At 38.2% G+C, this 26,549-nt stretch overlaps 5 protein-coding genes and 1 pseudogene across 6 annotated transcripts; 2 read left to right on the plus strand and 4 right to left on the minus strand.

Moving 5' to 3' along the window:
* Positions 1 to 4,539: 4,539 nt before the first annotated feature.
* LOC125479253 (cytokinin riboside 5'-monophosphate phosphoribohydrolase LOG7-like) lies at positions 4,540 to 7,392 on the plus strand. 2 transcript variants are annotated; one of them, XM_048588405.1, is made up of 7 exons: positions 4,540 to 5,333; positions 5,731 to 5,828; positions 5,967 to 5,997; positions 6,089 to 6,188; positions 6,349 to 6,419; positions 6,518 to 6,661; positions 6,838 to 6,978. In XM_048588405.1, exons 1-7 carry the CDS (start codon positions 5,211 to 5,213, stop codon positions 6,880 to 6,882), a joined length of 612 nt encoding a protein of 203 aa, XP_048444362.1. In that variant the 5' UTR covers positions 4,540 to 5,210; the 3' UTR covers positions 6,883 to 6,978. The 2 variants fall into 2 exon arrangements, with proteins under 2 accessions (XP_048444362.1, XP_048444361.1); XM_048588404.1 differs by having other exon boundaries at positions 4,550 to 5,333; positions 6,952 to 7,392.
* Positions 7,393 to 9,821: 2,429 nt separating this feature from the next.
* Positions 9,822 to 13,466, minus strand: LOC125479252 (endoglucanase 10-like). The gene is made up of 6 exons (XM_048588403.1): positions 13,043 to 13,466; positions 12,181 to 12,464; positions 11,494 to 11,931; positions 11,126 to 11,267; positions 10,403 to 10,569; positions 9,822 to 10,286 (listed from the first exon to the last, which is right to left on the minus strand). Exons 1-6 carry the CDS (start codon positions 13,257 to 13,259, stop codon positions 9,954 to 9,956), a joined length of 1,581 nt encoding a protein of 526 aa, XP_048444360.1. The 5' UTR covers positions 13,260 to 13,466; the 3' UTR covers positions 9,822 to 9,953.
* A 2,137-nt stretch (positions 13,467 to 15,603) lies between these two features.
* On the plus strand, positions 15,604 to 17,218 carry LOC125479296 (L10-interacting MYB domain-containing protein-like). Its single transcript, XM_048588461.1, has 2 exons — positions 15,604 to 15,740; positions 16,186 to 17,218. Exon 2 carries the CDS (start codon positions 16,208 to 16,210, stop codon positions 17,138 to 17,140), a length of 933 nt encoding a protein of 310 aa, XP_048444418.1. The 5' UTR covers positions 15,604 to 15,740; positions 16,186 to 16,207; the 3' UTR covers positions 17,141 to 17,218.
* Positions 17,219 to 17,347: 129 nt separating this feature from the next.
* LOC125479297 (probable diphthine methyl ester synthase) lies at positions 17,348 to 19,236 on the minus strand. Its single transcript, XM_048588462.1, has 6 exons — positions 18,942 to 19,236; positions 18,742 to 18,866; positions 18,303 to 18,532; positions 18,177 to 18,216; positions 17,953 to 18,044; positions 17,348 to 17,840 (listed from the first exon to the last, which is right to left on the minus strand). The coding sequence occupies exons 1-6, from the start codon at positions 19,089 to 19,091 to the stop codon at positions 17,668 to 17,670; spliced, it is 810 nt and encodes a 269-aa protein (XP_048444419.1). The 5' UTR covers positions 19,092 to 19,236; the 3' UTR covers positions 17,348 to 17,667.
* Positions 19,084 to 21,036, minus strand: LOC125479298 (annotated as a pseudogene).
* Positions 21,037 to 21,736: 700 nt separating this feature from the next.
* On the minus strand, positions 21,737 to 24,649 carry LOC103927885 (putative HVA22-like protein g). Its single transcript, XM_048588548.1, has 7 exons — positions 24,388 to 24,649; positions 23,652 to 23,694; positions 23,452 to 23,550; positions 23,299 to 23,355; positions 23,141 to 23,204; positions 22,827 to 23,036; positions 21,737 to 22,254 (listed from the first exon to the last, which is right to left on the minus strand). Exons 2-7 carry the CDS (start codon positions 23,681 to 23,683, stop codon positions 21,850 to 21,852), a joined length of 867 nt encoding a protein of 288 aa, XP_048444505.1. The 5' UTR covers positions 23,684 to 23,694; positions 24,388 to 24,649; the 3' UTR covers positions 21,737 to 21,849.
* Between the last annotated feature and the right edge of the window lie 1,900 nt (positions 24,650 to 26,549).

A 26,549-nucleotide genomic window follows, 5' to 3' on the forward strand; every position in this document is an offset into this window, starting at 1 on the left:
AAAAGTCAATTTCTACACCAAATATCATTAAAAATTGATATCAAAAGAAGAAAGATATACAAGCATTACTTAAATATTACTTGTGTGACATCCCACATCACCTAGGGGAGTGATCCTTATATGTATATTCCCATCCTTACCTAGCACGAGGCCTTTTGGGAGCTCACTGACTTCGTGTTCCATGGGAACTCCGAAGTTAAGCAAGAAGGGGGCTAGAGCAATCCCATGACGGGTGACCCACTGGGAAGTTGCTCGTGAGTTCCCAAAAACAAAACCGTGAGGGAATGGTAAGACCAAAGCGGACAATATCGTGCTACGGTAGTGAAGTGGGCCCGGGAAGTGTTCCCGCCCGGGTCGGGTTGTGACAATTTGGTATCAGAGCCTAACCCTGGCCGTGGTGTGCCGACGAGGACATCGGGCCCCTAAGGGGGGTGGATTGTGACATCCCACATCACCCAGGAGAGTGATCCTTATATGTATATTCCCATCCTTACCTAGCACGAGGCCTTTTGGGAGTTCACTGGCTTCGGGTTCCATGGGAACTCCGAAGTTAAAGCGAGAAGGGGGCTAGAGCAATCCCATGACGGGTGACCCACTGGGAAGTTGCTCGTGAGTTCCCAAAAACAAAACCGTGAGGGAATGGTAAGCCCAAAACGGACAATATCGTGCTACGGTAGTGAAATGGGCCCGAGAAGTGATCCGCCCCGGGCCGGGATGTGATAACCTGCCTTGCGTTTTTAGACGCAAATGTACTTACTAAGTTTAGATAATCTAATTTTTCAACTAATTCAAACCGAAAGAGGAGTCCCTACCCGGTACGCCAAATTCTATCAATTTTTTTTGGAACAAGCAATATTATCTATGCTAAGGGGGAGGGGGTGGGTTTAGCCTTACAATGTGCTAGCAATAATTTGGTTCAATGTTACTTATTACGTTCAATAAATGAATGAATGGTTGGATTGTAGAGCTGCATCTTATAGCAGGAAAATACTAAAATAAAGAGGATAGTAATTTTTGTATACGTGTAAAACTGTAGTTACATGGGGGTAAGGGAAAAAAGTAAAAATAAATCTTATGGAAAATTATATTATTGCCTATGAATTTATTTTTTGATATTTTATTAAATTTGAATTGTAAAATTTTATATATACACATATTTAAAAAAAATAAAATTGGGAGCCCTTTCGAATTGGGACCCTAAACTGGCGCTACTTCGGCTACCCTTAGGGCTACAGGGGTATAATGCTTTCTTTCCCTCAGTTGTAATTTGCCCTTTGCTTTCGAGATTAAACAGTAATAACCTTAAACACAAGCTTTCGCGATCTGAGTTGCCAGCTAGGGTGTACTTTTATATTTTAAAATCATGCTTTAACAAGCTATCTGAGTTTTTTTTTTTTTTTTTTTTTTTTTGTCGAAACAAGCTATCTGAGTTGAGAGCTAGGGTTTAAAAACGAGTTTTCGGCGCTGGTTACTTGCATGACGTATTTTTAAGAAAACTGTACCAAAATGTTCATGCAGATGCAGTCTGCTATGTACCCTGATTACATCATGCATGCATTGTTTTCATTTAAATGATATTTATACGTATTCATTTAAACTAAGAAAATGCTAGGAAGATCATCTAATCTAATAAGAAGTTAACATTGAGATTAAAAAGAAAAATAGAAATTACAAAATTGAAAATAAACCTATCCGCCTAGCCATCCCATGGTCATCCGCCTTCCTCATCCCGTCTGTTATTGGCGTCGGCCCTTCTGTCTCCATCTCTCTCTCTCTCTCTCTCTCTCTCTCTCTCTCTCGCTCTCTCTCTCTAGAGTAGAAGCCTCCGATCTGACACAATCTCATATTAATTCTTCATGATATTAGGGTTTCTATTGAATCTACAAAATCATTGGCCAATTTCAGTATTTAAATTGAAACCTAATATCCAACGCGAGAATAGCAAAAGAAAGTGAAAAAAGAAGAATACAGAGAAAAAGGTGGTCACCGTTGATGCTGTCGACGGTGGATGGCTGACGGTACGGTGGGGATGGTGATGAGAAGTAGAAGAAGAAAGAGCTTCAAATTATTATTTTTAAGAATAAACTCTGTGAATATATTAAATAAAATGTCCACTCATTAAATTTAATGACCTAACATGTATATGTTATTTACCATATCAGATAATATAAAAGATGGCTCAATTTAGATAGTCTTCCCAACATTACTCTTTAAACTATAGGTAAAGGGATTCAAACTTGGGTCTCGAGAAGAGAAAATTGTTCTAGCAACTTTGCTAAAGCCAAATACGCTAGTTATTAATTAAGTAATATTACATCCAATTAAAAATTTAGAATTTCAATCAGAATACGCACAAATGGTTATTCTTATGCTGTAAGTTTAACTCTCTCAATCACTAATTCATCTGTTGACCATAATGATTAACCACCGAGAAACAAGATTAAGCAGTAATCTCTTGAGGAAGAAGTAAAAGGGAATGGAATCAATATAAAGTCGTAGCCATTTGCCAGTGTCGGTTAATAATTAAAAACGAAGGAAAAAAGGAGCCATTCACGGCCCAGAAGTTTAGGAAACTAATTCTCTCTCTTTTGCTCCAAAGACTTGAACATCCAGAACCAAAAACCAAATTATAAACAAGAGAATACAGATTTGTATGCTTTGAAACTTCATGAACAAAAACAAAAAGATGAAAGGAAAAGTTACTTTGGAACATTCTAATTAAAAAGAAAAGAAAAGAAAAGAAAAGAGAGGAATGACCGTCATTCTTCAGGGCACTTCGGACTTTGAATGGAAGAGAATATTCTCTATCCAAATCCTTTGAATTAATTGGACCAGAGTTCCATTGGTCACGGTGTTCTTTTGAATTTTGCATGGGAAAATGTCAAGGAATTTAGGGTAAGGTCGCTTTATTTAACCAGAGTTCCATGGTTTACGTACGTCTATTTCAACCTGCAGCTTTCTCTAGAAAAAAAATTTCTGGTAAAATTCAATAATGGAAGAATTTCGGAGAAGGAAAAAGAGATCCCGTGTTCATACAGGCAAGGAAACAATCAACTGATCGTAGAATCCGTAAAAAAAGCACATCCTAAGTAAGATTAGGAGTTTTTTGAACCAACTATATATATGACTACTTAAAAAGGATATAAACGTGATTAAATTATGAAAATATTAACCTTTCTGGTATTAATAATAGGCCGACTAGAGATCTTTATATATATTTCTGCAGTTATGTTTTCAAACAGAATACTATATATATGTATGTGTGTGTGTGGTGGTAGGAAAGATCTTGGAAGATATACTTAATTTGAATATATAGGTTATCTTTCGTGTAATTAAAGAATAGTTTAATAATATATAGATCTATCAATATATATATGGATTTTTTTTAAGAAGAGTAATATATTTCATTCATTGATAAAAGGCAATTATAAATATATATCATGAAGAACTCTATCCCAAAAGGGTCCTTGCAAACTAGATCTAAAAATATTACAATGAAGCATCACTAATTACAAAACAATGAGTAGACTTCAAGCACTCGTCCGAGCTCATTGGTAACTGCACGATTACTCGGATCAATAAAACTGCTGAACTTCGTATTACAGGGAAATCATAAATTGGGATAGGGAGTACGATGCCCATGGGTCGATTGCATCACCTAATCACCATCCCGATTCCAAAACACCAAGTAGATTCACCAAATCAAACGGCTCCACAGTTCACACATAGATCCAAATTAAAGAGGGTACACACCAAAACGAAGCAATCAAATTAACAAACTCTCCTACCAACATAAATTAAACCAAACTCCAAGACAATTCTTAAAAATTATTAAATATGGATTAATATATTATAGAATTGAAAATTAATTAGTAGCTAGCAAGGTGTATTGTATTCTACCACCTTATTCAGTTTGCAAGTTTAAGAATCTTCAAGAGAGAGCAACATTGCACGATAGACCATCTGGCCAGGCTACTAATTATACCATTTGTATTAATTTTAAATTTGATGATAATTAACAAATGGATATATCATAATAAGTAATTAAGTCACATCTCTTACACTCTTAGAAATTTCCAAGCATATTGCATGTCCTCGTGACTAAAGACTACACGCTAGTTGATGCATTGCTGATGTGTCCCATTACTAATCTCAGGTTTACAGTTCAACTATTGCCAAGTGGAATTAATTATTGATTTGTTTAAGGATAACCAGCATTATATATTAAAATAATTCGACATGCACTTTATTGTCAGTTGTAGACGAAGCTTAAGACAAAGAAACTGATTAATTAGAAACGATTAGTCAAGGACCAGTACGTACGTGCCTATCTCATCATCCCAATTAACTGGAATGCAGCTGTTAAAAAATACAAATTTATACTCACAAAAAAAAAAAAAAAATACAAATTTATATCAATTAATTATGATAATTAACTTAGTTACATCCAAATCATTATATTAATACCTAATAACTGGGGAAGTCATCACCAGATATCAACTAAGATTTCTTTCTTATAAAATTGTTGAAACTTAAAGGGTTGAACTTCTCTTCTTTAGTCTTCCAGCCCTTTCAGAATATTTTTTTTTTGTTAGTCACAACTCCAGTTCTTTCTTATTCGAAAATACTCCACGGTTAGAATCTAATGGCTAATTTTTTTTCCATTTTGTTATCTTTTTCAAAATCCTGATCGAGTGATACTTTCGGATTTTTATTGACTTTTATAAACTCTTTCCAATCTTCATAGAATTGAATACCCCTAGATTTTATGTATGAATTCTGATTAACTTTTATAAACCTTTTTGAATTTTTATTAACTTACGAACGTTTTTTATCTTAATGAGTATCTCTAGATTTTTACAGTTTCGTTTAAAATCCCAGATTTTCAAAACGCTGTAATTTTTTTATAAATTCATTCGATTCGACATTAAAAAAAAGTATGCGAATAATAAAAGAAAATGAGATGTGTGTAGACAGCACACACCTTTAATTTTTAATATTTTGCCGGTATAAATAAAGAACCAATACCACCAATTTCATTCCCTCAACTCTTGTCATTGGCTTTCATAGCGATTGCTTGACTGTTGAACACAACAAACACCTTCACGTTAATCCCTTCTTTCTCTCTCTCTCTCTCTCTCTCTCTCTCTCTCTCTCTACATTTCTCGATTGAAGAAACCCAATTGGATTCAGGCGTTTAATTTCCTGTGATGGAAAAGCAGCAGCAGATTGCAAAGGAATCGAGATTCAGGCGTATCTGCGTTTTCTGTGGCAGCAGTGCTGGCAAGAACCCGAGCTACCAGCTTGCTGCCGTTCAACTCGGCAAAGAATTGGTAACTCTTATTTCTCATAGCTCTCTTCACTCCTTCTAAAGTTCAAAGCATTTTTTTTTAACCTTTAAATGTTTGAAGAATCGAAACTCTTGTGTCATTCTACAAAATCAATCGAATTTTGAGGTACCATTTTCTTGGTAAGTCTTTAGTGAATTCATTTGGATTAGAGGTATTTGGGATTCGGAGCCATTTCTTAGAACGATATGCCACTACAACGGTATTCGATGTTAATCACTTGTTACTATTCATTTTTATTATATATGTGATTGATTTAAAATATCGTTACGACGATGGCGTAAATGATGAGTGTTTGAACTTTACATAATTATATGATTAGTTGAGATGTTTGAACGAGGCACGTCAGTTGGTAATATAAAAAGACGATATCTTTTTGCAGGTTGAAAGACACATTGACTTGGTGTATGGAGGAGGAAGCATTGGGTTAATGGGTCAGATCTCCCAAGTTGTCAATGATGGTGGCCGCCACGTGTTGGGGTAAAAACATTTTATCTCTAATTTTACAGTTAATTGGAAATTAAAAAAAAAATCAACAACGCGCTTGTTGTACTGTATTTTTCTAAATTTTTTTATTCCTCTGATCTTAATTTGTATTTTGCTTTTATTAATTTGCAGAGTAATTCCCACTACCCTCATGCCAAGAGAGGTATTTAATTTCTTCATTATGTATTTATTTTAAATCCTTTAATTACAGTTAAGTGAAGATATTAAAATAAATAATTATTTTATAATCTTAGATCACAGGAGAGCCAGTGGGAGAAATAAGAGTTGTATCAAGCATGCACCAACGCAAAGCGGAAATGGCTCGCCAAGCTGATGCATTCATTGCCTTGCCAGGTACCAAATTCTGCCTTGTGACAGTGTCTCAAATTAATCACACACTAATTTCTTAAATCAATTACGCACTTTGTTTACCTATTTCACGTGATAGTGTGTCACAGTGCATTCGATCATGCACTTCCGAAATAAACCATCCGTATGTTAATGTTGATTACAGGTGGCTATGGGACCTTGGAAGAACTGTTGGAAATGATCACTTGGGCACAGTTAGGAATCCATAATAAGCCGGTAATTAGTAATTCAGCTTTGGTCCTTGTAAATTAAATAGGACTAATTAAAATTAGAGGTTGATTAGTTAACAAAGTTAATTATTTTGGATGATGCAGGTGGGGTTGTTAAATGTGGATGGATACTACAACTCACTGCTATCGTTCGTGGACAAGGCTGTGGACGAAGGTTTCATTGACCCTGCAGCTCGCCACATTATTGTCTCTGCCGAAACTCCCTGCGAACTCATGTGCAAACTAGAGGTACATTTTTGTAATTGTCAAAACTAAAAGATTCCTTCCTCTTTAACGTTTACGAACATTCATTGTTGACACATATTTGACTGTTAAATTTGATTCAACGGCTTAAAACTAAATGCCCCGAAAGATGGCTTGGTTTTGATCCAACAGTCAAGTATGTTGCCATTGAGTACGTGTAGGTACAGGTACTTGAGAAAGAAGTGCTAAATGATGAGGACTCATGAGATCTGAGCCGTCCATTTTGATGACCTGATGCTGATAGGGGTTTTGATGTTGATTGACCAAACCTGCAGGAATATGCTCCAAAGCATTCTGGGCTGAGTTGGGAGATGGAGCAACAACTGGAATACAAGGCAAAGTCAGACATTGCACGTTGACCAGAACAAGATCTATCGTGTCGTCGTGGAGGATTAATGACCGTTAGATTAATTCCCCGATTTGTTTTCTGAAAAATACACAGAACTATGTAAAAGCAGTCAACCATTGGTAGATGCCAGCTCCAATTGAAAAGTGCCAACAACACAGTTATATAGCTGTGGATCATGCTTTTTGGATTTCTTTTTTTTTATATAAATTTTTTGAGAATTATTTATTATTTATGCTAATTAGAATCTGAACTGGATCACAATACCTGTGATTTGATCACGAGTTCTTCATGTCAGCGATTCATGATGTTTGTATATTCTATCGATTCAGTTCGTATATAGTTTCAAAAAATGGATTGGCTGTTGCAAGTTGTTTTTATGAAAGAAAGGAGTGTCGAGAGGAACATTATGCAAAGATTATCAAGAAAAAGGAGACATAAAGTACGTGTTTTGTGTCGCTTATTCATTTGTTGTAATATTACGTGAATACGATACAATTGAAATGTCACAAATTTGATGTTTAGTTGTAGTAAATGGAAGAAAGGAGGTTAAAAGCATATTCGAAACACGAGTGAAAGGCTCAAGATGAAGATCAATTTATGTGTTGGAATGGAAGTAGATTAGTAATACTATGGAGTGATATTTCTCGAACCTAATGAGAGGAAAGATATTTTTTATCATCAATTCAGCATGTGATTATACTCTTATTAGAGGATTGGTTCACTTTTTAAATGCATGACAAACATTAATTGACCGAACAACACTAGAGAGAATCGTACATGAACTTAGAATTTTTTTAGCATTGGATTGAATGTTTACCTAAATTCACTATTTGGTCCTCATTGCATTGAATTGAACCAATGCTATTTATATTTTCTTACTTTTTATTTAGAGTATTGCTATTTACATTTTTTTTTTTTTTTTACCTTTTAAATATTTTTTTAATTTTTTGCTTCAAATCAAATGAATAGAAAAAAAAAATCAAATAACAAAAATTAATTAAAAAATTATAAAAATAAAAATGAATGTGAATAACACCATTTTTCATTTTATTATTTGAGCGAGTGGTTTGAAGAGTGGACAGGGCTAGGTTGTTCATCACGCAAAGTAGCGGACATGACACCTGTCATTGACCCTACCAATTACACACTGCGTAGAGTGCGAAAGCTATGGTGGAAAATTAAGTGGCCCTTCTCCTTTCTTGGTGCGTTGTTGTTGTTGATGAGATGAGAAACTAGGGATTATGTACCTGTGATAACACAAGTTGGAATGGCATCTCGACAAGCGAGAAGAACTTCATTACTTTATAAGAGTTTACGTGGATATTGCATCTTATTCGACTTGAAAAGAAAGAATAGCCTATCATTAAGCATCCCATCACTTACGAGAGAAAACATGTGGGTGTTACATCTTGTTAGACTTAAAAACGAGAACTTTCATTCAACAAAAATTTTATTACGTGTGAGATAAAGAAACATTACATCTTTTAACAGTGTGTAAGTGGCGTGAGATACTGTTACAATGCTTTATGAACAAAGTAAGAAAGCAGTTGATTGAGACCCAAAAGAGAGAAGTAGGAGTACGGAACTTCCTTTGAGTTTCGATGGTTGTTGAAGTTGCACGACCACTTTGTGTGGTTGATTCCATATATGGATAGACATCAATTGGTGGTGTCATGTGAATCTATAAATCCCGTAGAACAACGCAATTCCTTTCTGTTGTGGATAATGTACGACGGCATTAGTCAGTAGTTGTCGCTCTCAACTTTAACCTTTTTCTTGGAGCGAAAACTAGGAAATCCAAATCATGTCTCACTTCCCATGCGAAACATGAACAATTACATGCACTAATGTTGAAAGACAACCACGTCATTATTTTAACTCAAAACTTTAAGGAATCCACACAATATAAGTGATGTGTTAGTCCTATTCAAGATGATCGTTTGTATAACCTTTTCGAGTAGTAATTTTTTACGTTCTCGTTCTTTTCTTTGCACTATTTGTTATAAATAAGTTAGAGAGATAATCTTTATAAGGACATGAGCGAAGTAGGTGCAAAATATCATATTATAACTTTAGTAGCTATAACACAGTAAGGATGACAGATAAAGAGAGGGAGAGATACTGATATTATTGGATACTGTTATTATTTCTCTCGCTTTCTTTCGTAGTGCATTTGATAACAGACGGAGTGCTCTATTTATAGAGCAACTCTCGTAACTACAACCATCAAAATACAATGATGATACTTTTGTAAGTATCAAACACTATTACTCACTATTACTAAGTCTTTGGGCATTCGTTTGAGTGGGCATTCATCCACTAATTCTATAACACTACTGTGATTGTGATTTTCGTTTATTTATTTATTCAATTTAAGGGTAGAAAACGAGATTCTTAAAAAATAAAAAAAGCTAGAAAACGAGTGTAGAGGAGAAAACTTGAATTTTCAAAGCATTCCACAAAGTTGAACCACAAGAGCTCTAAACTTTACGCAACAATAGACCAATTGGCTAGAACAGTGTACCACACAAATTCGAATCTTCTCCCTCCTAAATTAGGGTAGATATTAGTCCTCTCAGGATCTATGTCCGGAAGCGACAGACCAGAGAATTCGAACAATTCAAGAGAGTGAGAAACAGATCCAGATTGTTCAAGGGCTTGGTTTTGTATGAGGTGGGCCAATAAGATGGGTTGATGATAGCCGCAAGATTTAAATTGAGTAATCCAAATTCTCTAGTCCATTGGCTCCGAACACAAGATCCAGTGAGGGATCTGAATTCTGAATGACCCAAATAATTGGAAAGCAAATACGTACTACTGCATTACATCACTAAATTGTGTATAGAAACAGTCCCCAGGGCATGCATACAAACAGGTACAGAGCAATATATATAATACAAACAAATGTAATCAGTTATCTACGACTCTCTAGGTGAAGGATTTAACTGCTGAAGAGGTTGTCACCAAACTTGACAGAAGGCCAACAATGACCGCACTGTTGTATGTGCTCGGCTCCGCTTGCTTCGAGTTGTTCCGGGCATCAATGTATGTTTCGTTTAGGAATGGCCCGCCAACAAGTGCTCCAACGGCTATGTTAGGGTTGGGGTCAGTTGAGTCAAGGTACTTGAATCCATCTTTGCAGCCAGTCTTCTGATTAGCCGGGATAGAAGCTCCTCTGTGGTGTACGTATTTGGGATATTTATCCCCGTACCCGACAAGATAGCTCATTTTCATAGGATTGTCGCCCAAGACATAATCCGCCTATAAAATTCGAAACACATTAGGAAGGAATACACGTTTATGAAGGGTTACGGCTGTTTGTTGCTAACACCTGTGCATATATGCAAAATGTACTTGAGACACAACAGAAAGCATACCTGAGATCTAACAAATTTCCGAATATCTGATGGCTTATAGGTATCTCCATCGCACTCTAGTTTTGTGGAGCGAGATGTAAGCATGTAGTCACTGTAAAGAGCAGCTAGGAAAGCAGCAGCAACTGGCTGCTGCAGAGCATTCCATTCACTGACCCAGATCAGACCATCTGCAATGTGGACACCATGATGGTAAGCGAAGGAGAATGAGAGATACGGGAAAAAAAACTGAATAAATCAACTCAAACCGAACTACGAGCATATGCAAACCAGCCTAGGAGATTTGAGTGTGGTGCATAAAGCTAGAAGGATACAAAGCAAAATAACATTTCCAACTGTGGACACATACTTGATAGCTTGGAAATATCAGAAACCGTATGCATTTTGGTGTTTAAAGCTTTACGTTTGCCTAGTACAAATATCACTATCTTCTACATAATAGGAAGCAATTGTGTTGATCCTCCCTAGTTGTTTTGAAGTGCAAATCAGTTATTATGAATGGTGGAGGAGTTTGTCTACAATAGAGGCTGTTAGATTGGTGAGTGTTTATAATATTATCAGTAACATCTAGATTAATTGGTGCGTTAGAATGTAGAAGAAGCGTTGATATAGTTCTGGAGAACTAATCTCGAGGTAGGGTAGCAGGAGCAATGATTTTGATTTAACTTGAAGAAGAAAAGATATGCATGATAATCCATGTAATATGACAATAGTGAAGAAGATTACTGTCTGTTCTGCTTTTCGTGGCTGTTGGCGAGCTTGGCAGGAAGCCACATATAACAGCCTCAGCTGTTTTCCTGTACTTTTGAAGGCCAGAATTGTCTGAGGTGTCCTTCCCACCAAAGAAGGTCAACCTGGAAAGCAAAACCTGCATGAAAATGGCCAAGTTATTGAAAAGACTGAAAGACGAAGTTTAATCAAGTATAATGGTAACTTATCTTGCAAATGGAAGTCCCACAAATATAGCTATAATAATCCAGGAAGAGTAACACATTGTTAAATCATATGTTTCTCCGGTGAGTTGCATTTTACCATGGCATTTGACAGATTAAAACACAGCAGGAAAAACAAAGAAAGGATTGTTCTCAACATACCTGGGTTCCTGCAAGCTTGTTATCCCAACTGAACCATGTTGGTTTACCAAATTGAGCAAACTCATCTCCATTCTCCCCTGTGACGTAATCAAGGTATTCCTTATCCCCAGTTGCATGGTAAAGCCAGGCTGCTGCCCACAAAAGCTCATCTCCATATCCCGTTGAATTGTAAAATTGCTGGACCTCAGGGATGCTTTCACTGTAAGAGCCTCTGTTTTTGTCAGCAAAAGTAAATAACTGCTTGGCGTGCTTGAGAAGCGTATCTGAATATGTGGCATCACTTTTCTTGAAGACCAGAGATGCCGAAGCCATAGCCGCTGCAGTTTCAGCTGCAACATCCGTTCCTGGAGCGGATGTGTTGACCTGTGTGACTGGCCTACTCTCGGTCATGTCTTCCGGCCTATACCAACATGCATGGTCCTTTTTAGGGTCACCTACCTGCCCCAGAATATGAATTGACAAGTAAGTAACACTTCATAAGCATTGCAATTTGCATGTAATAAAAATGGTTCATCATTACAGCACCTATTATCCCACACAGTGCTCTAGAAGAATCACTACGCGATTGTAGAATTAAACACTAACATTCGTAACAACGTTTAGCGCATATTCAAACCAATGACCCTCCCGAAAATCAACTGTTAGCCAAGAAATCAGTATCAAAATACAATGCTGATATATACAAACCTGAACGTAGAGCACATTGTCCTTGGGATGAGCATTGACAAGGAAGTCAGTGATCCACTTCAGAGATGCTTGAGCGGTTTGTAACTGATTCACCGCATCCATCTGATCACCATACTCAAGAATCGTCCACGACAACACTGTGGCAGTATACGCCATTGGAAAACCAAACTTCATCTGATCCCCAGCATCATACATTCCCTTGGACAAATCCAACTTCACATCGCTTCCATCTTTCAGACCCGAATCCCCTCTCCACGATATCTTGTTATCGACCAACTGACCAGCTACACATGACAATCACCCACAAAATAAAAAACAAATTACAGATCAAGCACTTCACAACACTTAGCAAACTGGGTTTTGGGTAATACGAATCATGTGAATCACCTGAATAGTTACTAAGTAAATTAATACATCGAGAACTCGCAAATTCACAATGGAAAAGATGAAGAACAAAGATCGAACCTTTATATCAATTTTGGAAAGATCAAACATTTATACCAATTTAGCAAAGATCAAAGATCTATACCAATTTAGCATCTGGGTTTTAGGTAAACTACTAATGTGAATCCAGTGAGCAATTTACTAAGGAAATTAATGCATCAAAGATTCGCAACAAAGACGAAGAAGAACAAAGCAAAGATCAAACATTTATACCAATTGAGCAACTGGATAGTTACTTGGGAAATTATACACTTAAAATCCGCAATGTAAAGCAAGAAAAACAGCAAAACAAAGATCAAACACTTGCAATTTTTAGTAATTGGGGCATTGGGTAATGCTAACAATGTTAATCAACTGAGAATTTAGCAAAGAACTTGAACACATTGCAAATGTAGAGAGAGAGAGGGAGAGAGGGTACATTTCTGGACGTCGAAGAATTGGACGGCGAGTTTGAGAGCGTCGGAGTATTTCTGGGTAATGGCGCCGGGAGGCCCGGGAACCGCCCCGTCGTCGCCGCCGGAGTTTTTCTTTACTTTCTTGACGACGGCAAGAACGACGGCGCCGACGACGAGGCCGAAGATCGCGAGCACCAGCAGCCACGCCCACCAACCCTTGCACCTAGATTTAGCTCCCATTTTTCAGGACCAACCAAAACCACAAGAGGCAGGCAAAAAGTAGTCCAAGTAGAGATCTGTCTTAGCACATTGTGACAAGACAAACAAACATTAATCGAGGTTTTGGAGGAGATTAAGCGACGATTGGTGCTCCCTCTCGGATCCGAACTCAGATGTTTGTTTTTTATGTTTGTCGTTGGACACGATCTACTGCACCGACAACCGTGACAAGGTTAATTTCGCCGCCTTTGCTTTTATTTTGCCTTTTTATATTAGCATTCTGTAAAATATTGAATGCACTTCACATTAAAATTTAATATTAAATAATTTATTTATCCTATTATGTAATGGCAATTTTGATCTTATTAAGTTTATAAAAAAAAAAATTATCTACACTCCAAATCACTTTTAACGTATTATTTATCTTCTTCAACTATCAAAACCTCTTCGACCTTCCATTGTTGAACAAAATCCTAACTAATAAAACTACAAACATGTTGATTGAGAAAAATTATTTTTGAGAACGAAACACGAAATCGATGTTTCAGAAGCTTCACATGAGGTAAGACTTCATATTTTTTATTGTTTTAGTAATTTTGACGACATCGATAATTATTTAATCTTGTTTTTTATGTGTTATTCAAGTTTTTATGTTCGTATTTATCTTTTAGGGCTCACAAGGATTGCATGAATAATTAAACACCTAAAATTACCACTAAATATTAGAAACAAACGACATAGGTTTTAATGGTGGAATTAAAAACAACGCACATATGCTTTAAATCTCAAGCGGCATTTTTTGTCAAAATTCTAGTCTGTATTTTTTGTCCAAATTAAAAGCTTTATAAGATTTGAGAAATGTGGAATGTATAGAAAATATGGGGTGCATGTAGAAAATGTCAGATGTATATTAAGAATGTGGGGTGTGAGGATATTATAAGTAAGCATGTGAGAGGTGTATTACGATAATTTTTAATTGAAAAAGCAAATATGATATGTATTAAGTACGTGGGTTTATTTATTAATTTGTAGAATGTTAATATAATAAACCTTTATTTTTATTTTTTTTATTTTCGTTTATTGGAGTTTGGTACGTTGGTTCGCTGGTTGGGCTAATCATTGTCAAAAGACGGAACTAGCCCTCGTGCGGGCAGGCAAAACGAACGGGCAGATCTGCAGTAGGACGATGTCAGAGATGACGCAGAGTTGTTTTGGCCGTTGGATATTTGGGAGGGAAAGATGATATTAACCGTTCAACTGACCACCGACAGGAAGGTAAAAGAAATTGACCGTGGATCTTAAAACCCTGGTCGTTGCTTGTGGATGGTAAAACGAATTGAAAGTGGGCCAATTTCTGGTGCGGAATGTGCAGCCGACGATCCAGCTTCGGTTAGAGCGTTGCGTCTGAATAAAATATGGTCATCCGTACTTCCATAAAGGGGTGTGCTAGCGACAAAAAGAGAGATTTCGCCGTGAGTCGCGTATTTTAAGTGCGGAAGATTTGATCTCTCAATCACGTAGCTTTTCAATTTCTTGTTAAATTTTGGATAGGGTCCCCCACATCTAAAACAAAACAAAAAAAATACAAATGTTCATTAATCTTGTATTTGAAATGTAAGACCGTTGTCAAAGAAAATGTCAAATTATAATAGGTAAATAGTAATTAATTAGCTGATGTGAGAATATGAAGTTTTATATCAAATTTTGTATTTTTCCAATCGAATTGTCAAAAGTTATTTTTCTTATTAAAATAGAGCTTTAAATGGTTATAATTATTTAAAAAAAAAATGTTGAAACAAAATTTTTATTGATTGAAATGTTAGTGGAATAAGAAACCCACCATTAAAATTAAAGGAAAACTAATGAAAAAGATTTGAAAACTTTGAGTTTTAATGATAAGTACAAAATAAATGGTAAAGTGAATAGTGCCATGATTGACTTTTTATTATAAAAATATGGTTTTTCGTTAAAGTGAGCAGTATCTGGAGTTTTTCGTTAAAGTTTCCTAAAATCAATTAAAAATAAATGTGCATTGATGTCAAATTTGACTCCTAATCACAAAGTCTTCAAATTCAATCAACAAATAACACTTCGATTGAAAAGATTTTCAATGTCAAATTTGCACAATGGTATTTAATCTAGGATTTTGACAACTGTTATGGAGATGTTCTAAATTTAAGAGTGGAACGTGACTAATGAGAAATATGTAATGTTGGTGGAAAATCGCAAATAGCCCTAAACGCTCCGAATAGCACACTGGTGAACATGCGTCCAAAAAATAACTCCACCGTGAAGACGCGCGAAGCCAACCAATGACGTCTCGCCATGTTCTCGGTCTCTTTCCACCGTCATCGTTGACCATAAGCATTGACCCTCCCACATATTTACATTTAACTTAAAAATTAAAATAAAAATTAAATTAAATTTCTGTGTTAATTACTCACTCTCTCCTGTGTAGCTGAGACGCCACAGTCTCCGGCGGCGACATCCCGGAGGACGCAGGTAACCTCTCCACAGTATTCAAAGCATTTTGCGTTCTGGTTTTTCTCTCCCGATTAATATTTACTGAATTCCCCAATTCTTTTAATTTTGATGTGAATTTGCATAATACGTAGAATCAGGTTGTGTGGGAAAGAACTGCTTTTTGTGTTTAGTTTTTGATATTATAATTAGGGTTTTATGATCTTTAATTCTTGTGTGGGGGTTTGTAATTGTTGGTTTTAGGGTTTTAATCCGCGGCCGTTGTTGGATTAGGGTTTTATTCCGCGGCCATTCTGGTCTGGTTGAATCTAGGGTTTAGGGAATTTTAATTTTTACTCGAGGCGTATAATTCCCACTAATTTCAATGCTGTTTGTGAAATTTGTAATGTGAAAATGATGATTTATGCTCGGTTTAGGGTTTAGGGTTTTGGGATAGCATTCTAAGCGGAATTTTATCGATTTTCAGATGCAAGTTTTGTGGCTTGTAGATGGATAATGAAGTTAGTCATCGTCAGCCTAAGCAAGAACGTTCGAGGACTCGGTGGACAGCATCCCTCGATAAGACATTCGCAGACTTGGTTGTGAAGCAGATTCAGTTGGGAAACAGACCGAACAGTGTGTTCGACAAGAAAACCTGGAACATTATTCGCGATGAGTTCAACAAGCAAACGGATCTCAACTTCAACAACAATCAGTTGAGGAAGCACTTGGATGTTCTGAGGACACGATTTTACAACCTCAAGTCGGCTTATGATCAAACGAATGACTTCACTCTGGATGATTCTTGCTGTATCGAGTTTGAGCATCTGTGGGAGGACCTCGGGGTGCAGACTAAACCTGAGACAATTAAAGTCAAGGACTGTCCGATATATGATCAGCTGTGCACGATATTCGCAGACTCTGCAGCCGATGGGAAGTATGCTCAGTCTAGTCACTACGAGGGATCGGACAAGTCTGCCGGAATAGACAGTGCAGGTTTGATTTCCTGTCCCGACAGTGAAGCCCCTCATTCTGAAATCCCATCATCCTCAGAGCCTGTGCAAGGCAAAGCGTCAACAGCAGAAAAGGTGGCCAAGGTTATAGTGGATAGGAAAAGGAAACGTCCATCCGAGGCAGAGTCTTCCGAGGGTCAAAGCAGAAGGGATCAAGAAATATGTGATACAATGGCACAAGCCCTTTCGGAGATGATTGCTGCGTCAAAGTTGAGGAGAGCGGCGGCAATGCCTAGAGATGACAGATTTTCCATTACCAATTGTATCAGAGCACTGGATGAGATACAAGGCATTGAAGAAGAACTCTACTTTCCCGCGCTAGACCTGTTCGAGGACCCTAATTTGAGAGAGACATTCATCTGTTTGAAAGGCGATCAGATAAGGTTGCCTTGGTTGCGAGGGAAGTGCAGTAAAACTACGCATGGTTAGATATTTAGGATGAACTCATAGCACATGTTCATAATATGGCTTTTCTGTCAGTGAAAGTTTATAGATATTTCATCTCAACTTCAATGGCATAGCTAATTTATAAACACCGAGCCCCAGAAAGTATTCATCTTGCAGTATCAATGAAATCAAACAAGCATTCGTCGTTGTTCGATTAGCAAGTCTCAATGTTATTCATCTCTAAATAAGTATCCAAACAATGAGGAATGATCACAATAAATATATTTTGCTCAAAATTGGAGACAAGTGAAATTAATACAGTAGGTAATGTATCACAGCAACTCGACTAAACTCGACCCACAAAATTTATCGGATTGTGCAGCATGACTTGGTATCTGCTAACCGGCAGCAATTTGGCGTCCACAGTAACCCATCTTCCGATCTCTCTTGAAAGCCAAGTTCCTCTTCTGTCTCTGCTGCATATAGTGCAACAGTTCACTGTAGAAAAGTGGATCAGGCAAAGTCCGTCCTAACAGCGTTATAATCAAACACTGCCATGATTATTCTCTCTAAAAATCCAGCATTTCTTCTTCCACTGGATGAGTTTTGCCTACTATAACAAGGCAATGGAGAGGTGCCCCAAAATCAACCGACTGCAGTTGCCTCATCGTACCAGAAACGATCTTCTGATCCTCACTTCCCAGCCGAGCAAGCCCAACACATGTCGTGTCTTCATTATATGCTGCAACGTAATGCACAAATAAAAAATATAGCAATAGTTTTATCGTGTAGAGGCCAGACAACAGATAACACTCATGTTTGAAGGTAAAGATCTGAAAAAATGGCATGGTTACCAGATTCTCCTCGATTGTGCTCAACCTCCAGAAGCTGCTCAATTGCAGTGTTTATCGACATATATCTAGGCGGTTCATACTGCTTCTTTCCTCTGAAAGGGAGGCAAGTAACAATAATAAGCCTATGCAGTTGCAGAAGCACAAAAAACACACAAACTAATGCACACGGTGAATTCTTCGAAGCTGAAATTAAAAAAGAGGCAGTCGATTATTTGACTAGAGACCTGCACAAAGATTCCAGAGTTGGTTCCTTCACGCGTATATCTACAACAAAAATAATTTGTAATGAGTTTGTATAGTAAGATAAGCGTCAGCGGTGTCATTTTTTAAGCAAGTATCTAGAACACAACCTAACAAGCATAGCGTATGCAGCCCAAGCGCACGATTTTTCTGAATCTTCTCATAAAAGCTATCCGGGCTCCATGTCTCGGTGAAGAATGGTATTGAAACTGTCTCACCGTAGTGGTAGAGTTGTAATCCACAGGCTCCAACTGCATTCATCACCGACGCATTGTGCACCACCTTGACATCAATCCCCAACTTCTTGGCTCGAACCACAAGATCAGTGTGTGTCGTAGCTCTGCGTTACAGATCGAATTACGCAAGCAAAAACACAGTAATCAGCTTACAAAGAGATTCCTCGTTGCTTTTGTATCAGTTTAATGATCTTATGCATTTGAAAAAGCTCAATTGATCAACATAAGTTATCTTAATTGCTTCCTCAATTCCTACTCAAAAAAATTGTCACACATGGATTTCGAGTTGTACAGATAAGGAGAAAGGGCATACCCAAAAGGATCGCCGACGACAAGGAAAGCGACGTCAGAAGCAGCGGCGGCAGTTAGAATTTGATCGGCCGTTTCCTCCACAGTTTCTCTATCTGCAAGTGCCACTGGTTTTCCGTACAGTTTTTCCTGCACATTGACAATGTTCAAACTTTTTGAAAAAATTAAGCAAGTTTTGCAAGCAATTCGAGAGAGAGAGAGTACGAGAGAGGAGAGGCCGGAGGAGGAGAGGCCCAAGGAGAGGAGGGAAGTGTAGGCTTCGATGAAAATCTTGTCGCATTTCTTCACAGCCTCTAATCCTCTCACAGTTATGTCTTTCTCGTCCCCCAATCCCAGTCCTACGATGTACAACATCTCTCTCTCTCTCTCTCTCTCTCTCTCCAGTCTCTCTCTCTCTCTCTCTCTCTAGCTGGTTTGTAGGCTTGGAACCCTGCAAAAACCCTAGTTGGGGCTTGGAAGCCAGGTGCGGCCAACTCAATCCGACGTCGTCCTCTCTCTCTCTCTCTCTCTCTCTCTACCCAGAGGCGGCCAGAGAGGAAGACGGGCCGATTCAACGTTTTAACGAAAGCCCAACTTAGTTTTTGTTTTATCTCTTGTCCGACGATAATTTACTTCAAACTAATCGAAATTATGCGGAGAGAATTTGAATGTTGATGCATAAGAGAAGCACGTCCGCTCTAGTAAGTGTGACTACAGTTTGCACATTGTGGATTTTAAGATTGGTAGTTGTATGCAAAGGTGAATTAAACCAATTAAACCCTTTCATCGAAATTCAAACTCCGTTCCTATTAAATTAGCATAGTTTAGAATACCGCTTTCGACAAAATAGGTCCTTGCATCTTTGTTTGCATACTCTTGTGCAGAGAAGAATAAAGAAAATGAAAATCATGAAAAACAACAAACACAAGTAAGAGAAAGAATCGAATATCCCAGCAGCTAGCTTCTCTTCCTAGCAATATATAGCACATCTCGATCAGTCATCGTCTTTGAACTCTCTGTTCCAACACAAAAATATACACAAATGAGTTAGTTTCATGCATAACTGATCGATCGAATATGATCCGAACATATGAATCATCGTACCTGCGATCAAGGTACCGAGGTTGAATCCTGGAACCCTGACACGTTGTGCACGTAAACAAACCGACCCCTTCGCAGTTGATGCAGTTGGACACTTCTTTCTCGCCCCCGCCAATCTCTACTGTCACTGTCCCACTCCCCGTGCAGAATCTGCATTTTTCTGAGACACACAACAACGTACGGTCGTCCAGTTTCATAATTTGGCACAAGCTTAAACAGCACGACACATGAGTACCGGAACTACGAGTTGTTGACACATTGAGTATGTAATTGAAACGCCGATATTGTTTCAAACTTAAGCACGTGTGTGCAGTTCGGTTTTTTTCTTTTTCAATAAGGTTTCGATGCAATTAGGACTGAAACCGCGTAAAATAAGTTGTATTTTATTTTGTAAGATTTCCGAAGCGAGACTTTACATACTTCACCAAAAAATACAGCTGCAAGTGAAGTAGTTTACTAATTACTTACGAGCGCCAGTTCCATTGCAGGGGAAGCATGGCTGAGTGTTGTCTCTCTTAGCCTGCAGTTAGCATTACTAATGTTAAATTAATTATCTACAAACTACTTAATTAATCGTATTTAGATACAGAATCAAAAGGACTCACAGCACTGTCGATCTGTGTTTCGTAGAAAACCGGAATGCCAATCCCAACCGCAACACTCGCAAACCCAACTGAGATTGCCACTACCTGGAAATTGATGGTTACGTCAGATTCCAAAACAAACTGTTCGAATTCGAGATTTTGGAAGGAGAAAGAGTGGGGGAAAGAACAGAAACCGTGTTTTGATCAAGATCAATCGCTCTGATGCATGGATACGACTTTGGCGATCGTTGATTTCCTGCAAACTTGTGGGACACGCGAAAGGAAGAAGGAGAGGTGGAGAGTGGAGGCGGGGGAGTGATGGTGCTTGCGGCATTTCCAAGTTAATTTTCCGGTGAATGCAGAGTGATGGTGGGGTTTGGATCTGTGGGGTTAGCAGTTGCCTCTAGTTTCAGCCACTACACAGTTGAAAGCTTTTCCTATCACAAACTCAACGTTCCTCCTACGTGGCTCCCTAGCGATAAAAAACCAAAAAACACAAAACTAAAAGAAAATTCTTTGGAATTTGAATAAGTTGTATGGAAGCTCAATACCATTCAGCTGTGTCCAACCCATCTGAATCATGAGAGAAAAAATTCAGTAAGGCAGTCTGATCACGTGATTAGTCATATCATTCTTAACAAAGAAAAAAACTTATGTCCAACCGATTGTATATGGCTTAAACAAAATTGGGCGGTGCCATGGGTAAGAACATGACAAAAGGCAATACCTAGGGTCTTGTTTTGTGTATCACGGGTGAACCTTCAAATTCGCCCTCAAATAAGAGAGTTTTTTTAATCAAGGGAAGAAAATTTCGGTAGGACAGTCTGATCACGTGATTGGTCAGATCATTCTTATAAAGAAGAAAAACTTATGTCCATTCGATTGTATATGTCATTAACAAAATCAAGTGGTACCATGAGTAAGAACAGGACAAAAGGCAACACATGGGGGGTCTTGTTCTGTGTCTGACAAGTGAACCTTAAAATTTGCCCTCATATAAGGAGCATATTTTTCGGTGTGCCAGGAACACAACCTGGTATATAAAGTGTCATAATACAATTGATTAGAAACTTGAAAAAAAATCCAATCAATTGTATTATGACACTTAGTGTATTCAACCATATTCTCGGCACACTGAAAAATTTCTCCACATAAGGACGCCCCTTGTGTTTGTGTACCATCCAACCCTAGGTGCCAATATACTGAACATTTTCACACGACGCAGCATTGTTGGATTGAAATATCGTCACTTTGACATCCGAGTGCAATTGAAGCAATATGTGAGTTTGATGATTGAACTGCCCTGTGAAACATCAGACCGGTCCACGGTCCAGCGACCAAAAAACGAATGAAATAGAAAGCAGAGGATGCCAAATTTACATCACGGTTACAGCAACAATTCAAAGAGCCGTCATTGTCCACCTACGCAAATCTAAAAATGTGAAATTTCAACGGTTTCCTGCGGAGCGTGCTTTCCTCAACTTTCCACGTGTGACCCGAATGGTTTCCTCCATGACCGTCTCTTTCGGGGGAGGATTTGTCTCTTCAGTTGCCGAAGAGGATGGCGCTGCGTCAGTCTGCGTTGGTGCAGCCTCTTCAGTTGGGGTGGTTTGGCTAGATGATTCAGATGCAGCTGCTGTTGCTGTGGCTTTTTGAGTAATTGAACCTGCCGTTTGAGGGGCAGGTTTAGGCTTTGGTGATGGTGCTAAGGCTTCCACTATCTCCTTTTGGTCCTTGCTTGAAGAAGTACTGGAAGTGGGAGATGGCGGTTCCTCGGGTTGTGATTGCGTAGTTGCAGCTGGCTGGCGATTTGGAGGTGGTGTGGTGGGTTGGCGCCTAACACCTTGTTGTGGCTGCAATTTCAAGAGTAACTTTTTCAGCAGAGGCAAAAACCTTGTTATAATTTTTTCCTTGATGAGCGGTTCCACAATGTATAGCGCAGTACGGCCTATATGGTAATAATAAACAATAAATATCGTGCAATGAAGGCGAGATGCACACATCCATACCGGAATGCAGGGTACAAAAGAAATGCAACGTACAATCAATAACTCATGAAGCAACAAAGTATTACTTTCAATCCGGTACCAACCTCCCCAAGGCATGAACGATCATCTATAACTAAATGAAGAAATATATATAAACACACACACAATATCCCGAAGTTCAAACAAAATAACCTTGAACAAGTACTTGAAAGGACTAATTTAATGAAAAGATGGTGAAAAGGCAAAGCCTAGAATTGAAACTCCAACATAACAATTCAACATGCACAAAAAAATCAACATCTGGATGATAAAAAGACAATAACGTTTTGATAACTTGCTCCAACTGACTGGGTGGCCAGATTGGCGATGTTGCAATCAATAATGATGGAACATAATGGTAAAACTGAAAACACCAAGTCCAAATCATGTCACCGTACCTGAGCAGGGCGAGGCCTTGGTGTCGATTGTGCAGCAACATACTGCAAAATATCAAATATTCTCGTCTGACCATAGCTTGCAGCTCTTTGCCAATACACAATGGCCATGTCACCAGCTCTAGTTTTTAGTTCCAACAAGTTCCTATCAATTTCATTTTCATGCTTTGCAAGATATGGTCTAAAGAAGGAATCATACACATAGGTCGTTCCCTGCAACACAGAGATAGTTGTGAGTATAAGGAAAGTTATACTCATAAACAAACAATTAAATAAGCTAATAATCTCAGTCCAAAATCCCTTACGGAATCCTGTACCTTTGTTTTCGGAAACCACAGATATATAATGAAGAGCAACTTAGCTTCGCTATACATGGGAACCCTGCACAAAAAGAAAAAAAAACAGAATGAGACAATGAAGTGGCACAAAATAAGCATATTTGAAATCTCGCAACATTCAAACACAAATCCCCTACCAGGAAACAAAAGCATCACCAACTCTCTCACATACAGTCAAAACAGCCACCAAAATCCTGAAATTCAAGGATGAAAAGCGGGTCATCGCTAAGAATCACAAGGGATTCAAGGACAAATAGATCGCTATCTTAGACAGAAGACGCAGTTGATACCAATACTGGCACCAAAAGCGAAGCTGTTCAATCTCCGGCTTATTCTTTTCAACGGTTTTGTAGCACTCATAAGCTGGATAAGCATAGCCAAGAGCCATCCTGTCAAGTGCCAACATGGAAAAGGGGGAAGGTCAGAATTTGACAATAATCAAACGTCCTTTGAAACGCAACCAGAAAGCGAGGGTCGATCATTCACATACACAAGTGTTCTGGTAAGAAAGGATCCTATCATCTTTTGCGTACCTGCCCATACACGAAAATAACCGCTTGGTCATACACGAAAAGAAACATAAAATGGCTCACTTCAATACCAAACAACTACCAATTTTTTGAGATACAACATTTCAATTTTCAGAACTTTAGTACAGAACAGGATGAATTTGTTTTCGATAAACATAACCATTCAACAAATTAAGAGCAGAACAAAATCACAACAGGTAAAGCTGATACAATATTCAGAAATGTTGATCTTCAAACACATTATTTTCGTTTCGGTTTCGAGGAATCTGTCAAGTATTTGACCTGAATAAATTATAAATTCCTGGAAACGAAAATGTATCTGAGCTCAGTTGAACTTGAATTTGAAATTGGGATTAGCAAATCCGCAATTCAAATTCAACTGAGCTAAGTGAACGGCCAGATTTGTAAGAACAGCCACTGAAGCAAACGATTACACCGCACAGAAATTAAAATTTCTTAACATTTGGAGACAATATACGCATTACAAGAACTAAAAGCAAAAAAATTAAGAAAAAAAGGCAAAAAAAAAAAAAAAAAAAAATTTAATTTCCTAAAGGGAAATTATGAATGCAATAATCTGATGCTGATAAGAATCCACATATCATCCAATCTCATTTTTCATGAAATAAAATCGGTTCACGAAAATATTCAAAAAATAAACAGTAACAATTAGAGTATTAGAGAGAGAGAGAGAACCGCTCGAAGACTAATTTGAAATTTGAACGGAATCAGCGGATTGAAAGAAGGCACTGAGCAGTGAGAGAGTTAACAGAAAACTCGAATCGCCGGACAGTTCGGAGATCGCCGCCGCAGGAGAACCGCACCGACGAAAGGCTCGAAGAACCGTTACGGTGTCGGCGGCGTAATAGACTGAGAAGGGAAGAGAGAGAGAGAGAGAGGTGTTTGTGCCGTTTACATTACCATATCTTATGTTTTGTTGGCTTTGCTTTTGCCCCTTTGGCGTCGGATTTGATATAGCGGTGAGTCTTAGCTTTTCGGTTCCGTCATCACGGAGAGCCGGTTCGCTGTGTGCGTGTGTATATTGTTACGAACGCCACGCGATACGCTCTCGGGCTTTAATCACCGTTAAAGTTGAAACTCACGGCTCACGTTTTTCCTTTTCCCTTGCATCTTTACAGGTCAGGGGTACACTACGATCGTGGTGACCTGTAATACTAATTTACGAAATGACAAATAATAGTATACACGCATCATATAAATTTTTTTTTGATCCTTGAACTCGTAATATTATGACATTAATAAATTTGTGATATTACGTAACAGAGTGATTGGAAACTTTTCGGGATGCACATTGATGCCTTGACAAATTTCCATTTGAAGCATGGTTTGCTTTCTGTCCTTTGCCACTTCAAGAGAAGTAGAATTTTTTGCCCTCCAAATCCTCCACTCTTCTTTAACGTTTCTTTTTTTCTTTATTTCTCTATAAAAAATAAAAAATCTGTATATGATGTTACTGTAACTTAATCGTGATTGTTCGGTGCTTAAAAAAAAAGAATTGGGAGAGGTACGTTATAGAAAAACCATTATTTTAGTGGGAATGTGGTCAACTAATGAGGTGGGTTAAGATGTTGTGATTGAGTAGAAAGTGTCTGATTGGGATGGGACAATGGACAGGGATGTAAAAATTTTGCATACGGAAATAACGGTAACCTCTATGATTTGACCACTCTGACCCAACAAGAAAATAGAAGTGCTAAGGAGAAAGTGGGGACTGTCGATTAAGTACTACGCTACATTGGTATTTTTTTTTGGTAGTAAATAAAAAGTTTTATATTTTATTTTTATTTTTGAATCATATTATTACGACTCATCTAATATGAGGCTTAATCCAATTCTTTATTTTTTTAATATAGATAATATATTTTGTATTTACGAAGAATTTCACTTTGAGAATGATTTCTTCACGTTTCTCAAAAGAAAAATGAATATAACATTTGACCATTGTTAATTGAATATGATTGTCTAATCATGTCTGAGATTCTCTATGATTTGATCCTACCAGTTAGAATTTTATTAAGGGTGAAAACATTTTTGTTCATTGTTCTAAATGTGACATCCCACATCGTCCAGGGGACTGATCCTTATATGTATATTTCATCTCTATCTAGCACGAGGCCTTTTGGGAACTCACTGGCTTCGGGTTCCGTAGGAACTCCGAAGTTAAGCGAGAGGGGGGCCAGAGCAATCCCATGATGGGTGACCCTCTAGGAAGTTGCTCGTGAGTTCCCAAAAACAAAACCGTGAGGGAATGGTAAGCCCAAAGTGGACAATATCGTGCTACGGTAGTGGAGCGGGCCCGGGAAGTCGTCCCACCCGGGCCGGGATGTGACAATTTGGTATCAGAGCCTATCCCTGGCCGGAAATGTGCCGACGAGGACGTCGGGCCCCTAAGGGGGGTGGATTGTGACATCCCACATCACCCAGGGGACTGATCCTTATATGTATATTCCATCTCTACCTAGCACGAGGCCTTTTGGGAGCTCACTGGCTTCGGGTTCCGTAGGAACTCCGAAGTTAAGCGAGAGGGGGGCCAGAGCAATCCCATGATGGGTGACCCTCTAGGAAGTTGCTCGTGAGTTCCCAAAAACAAAACCGTGAGGGAATGGTAAGCCCAAAGCTGACAATATCGTGCTACGGTAGTGGAGCGGGCCCGGGAAGTCGTCCCACCCGGGCCGTGATGTGACACTAAAGGTTAAAATTTATTTTGGTCGTTGTGTTGTCAATTTAGCCAATTTAATTAATGTGTTGTTATAAGTTAACAATTTTAGTCACTTCCATTAGTTTGCAGTTAAAAAAAAAACTATTAAATTATTTGCTAATTAAGTTTTCGAATTCTT

The sequence above is a fragment of a genome, unplaced genomic scaffold, assembly GCF_019419815.1.
Source record: "Pyrus x bretschneideri cultivar Hongxiangsu unplaced genomic scaffold, Pyrus_bretschneideri_v1 Contig28, whole genome shotgun sequence".
NCBI lineage: Eukaryota > Viridiplantae > Streptophyta > Magnoliopsida > Rosales > Rosaceae > Pyrus > Pyrus x bretschneideri.

Excerpts from the sequence above, each read along its gene's own strand:
- LOC125479297 (XM_048588462.1), bottom strand. The coding sequence starts at position 19,091 with ATGTTGTACATCGTAGGACTGGGATTGGGGGACGAGAAAGACATAACT. Across the intron at positions 18,533-18,741 it reads GTCGTCGGCGATCCTTTTGG|AGCTACGACACACACTGATC; the intron begins GTATGCCCTTTC and ends TCTGTAACGCAG. Across the intron at positions 17,841-17,952 it reads GCACAATCGAGGAGAATCTG|CATATAATGAAGACACGACA; the intron begins GTAACCATGCCA and ends ATTACGTTGCAG.
- LOC103927885 (XM_048588548.1), bottom strand. The coding sequence starts at position 23,683 with ATGATAGGATCCTTTCTTACCAGAACACTTGT. Across the intron at positions 23,205-23,298 it reads GGTGATGCTTTTGTTTCCTG|GGTTCCCATGTATAGCGAAG; the intron begins GTAGGGGATTTG and ends CTTTTTGTGCAG. Across the intron at positions 23,037-23,140 it reads TGTGGTTTCCGAAAACAAAG|GGAACGACCTATGTGTATGA; the intron begins GTACAGGATTCC and ends TCTGTGTTGCAG.
- LOC125479252 (XM_048588403.1), bottom strand. The coding sequence starts at position 13,259 with ATGGGAGCTAAATCTAGGTGCAAGGGTTGGTGGGCGTGGCTGCTGGTG. Across the intron at positions 10,570-11,125 it reads CACGAAAAGCAGAACAGACA|ATGGTCTGATCTGGGTCAGT; the intron begins GTAATCTTCTTC and ends TCCACATTGCAG. Across the intron at positions 10,287-10,402 it reads GGAAATTTGTTAGATCTCAG|GCGGATTATGTCTTGGGCGA; the intron begins GTATGCTTTCTG and ends CGAATTTTATAG.
- LOC125479253 (XM_048588404.1), top strand. The coding sequence starts at position 5,211 with ATGGAAAAGCAGCAGCAGATTGCAAAGGAATCGAGATTCAGGCGTATC. Across the intron at positions 5,829-5,966 it reads GGTGGCCGCCACGTGTTGGG|AGTAATTCCCACTACCCTCA; the intron begins GTAAAAACATTT and ends ATTAATTTGCAG. Across the intron at positions 6,662-6,951 it reads AACTCATGTGCAAACTAGAG|GAATATGCTCCAAAGCATTC; the intron begins GTACATTTTTGT and ends CCAAACCTGCAG.
- LOC125479296 (XM_048588461.1), top strand. The coding sequence starts at position 16,208 with ATGGATAATGAAGTTAGTCATCGTCAGCCTAAGCAAGAACGTTCGAGG.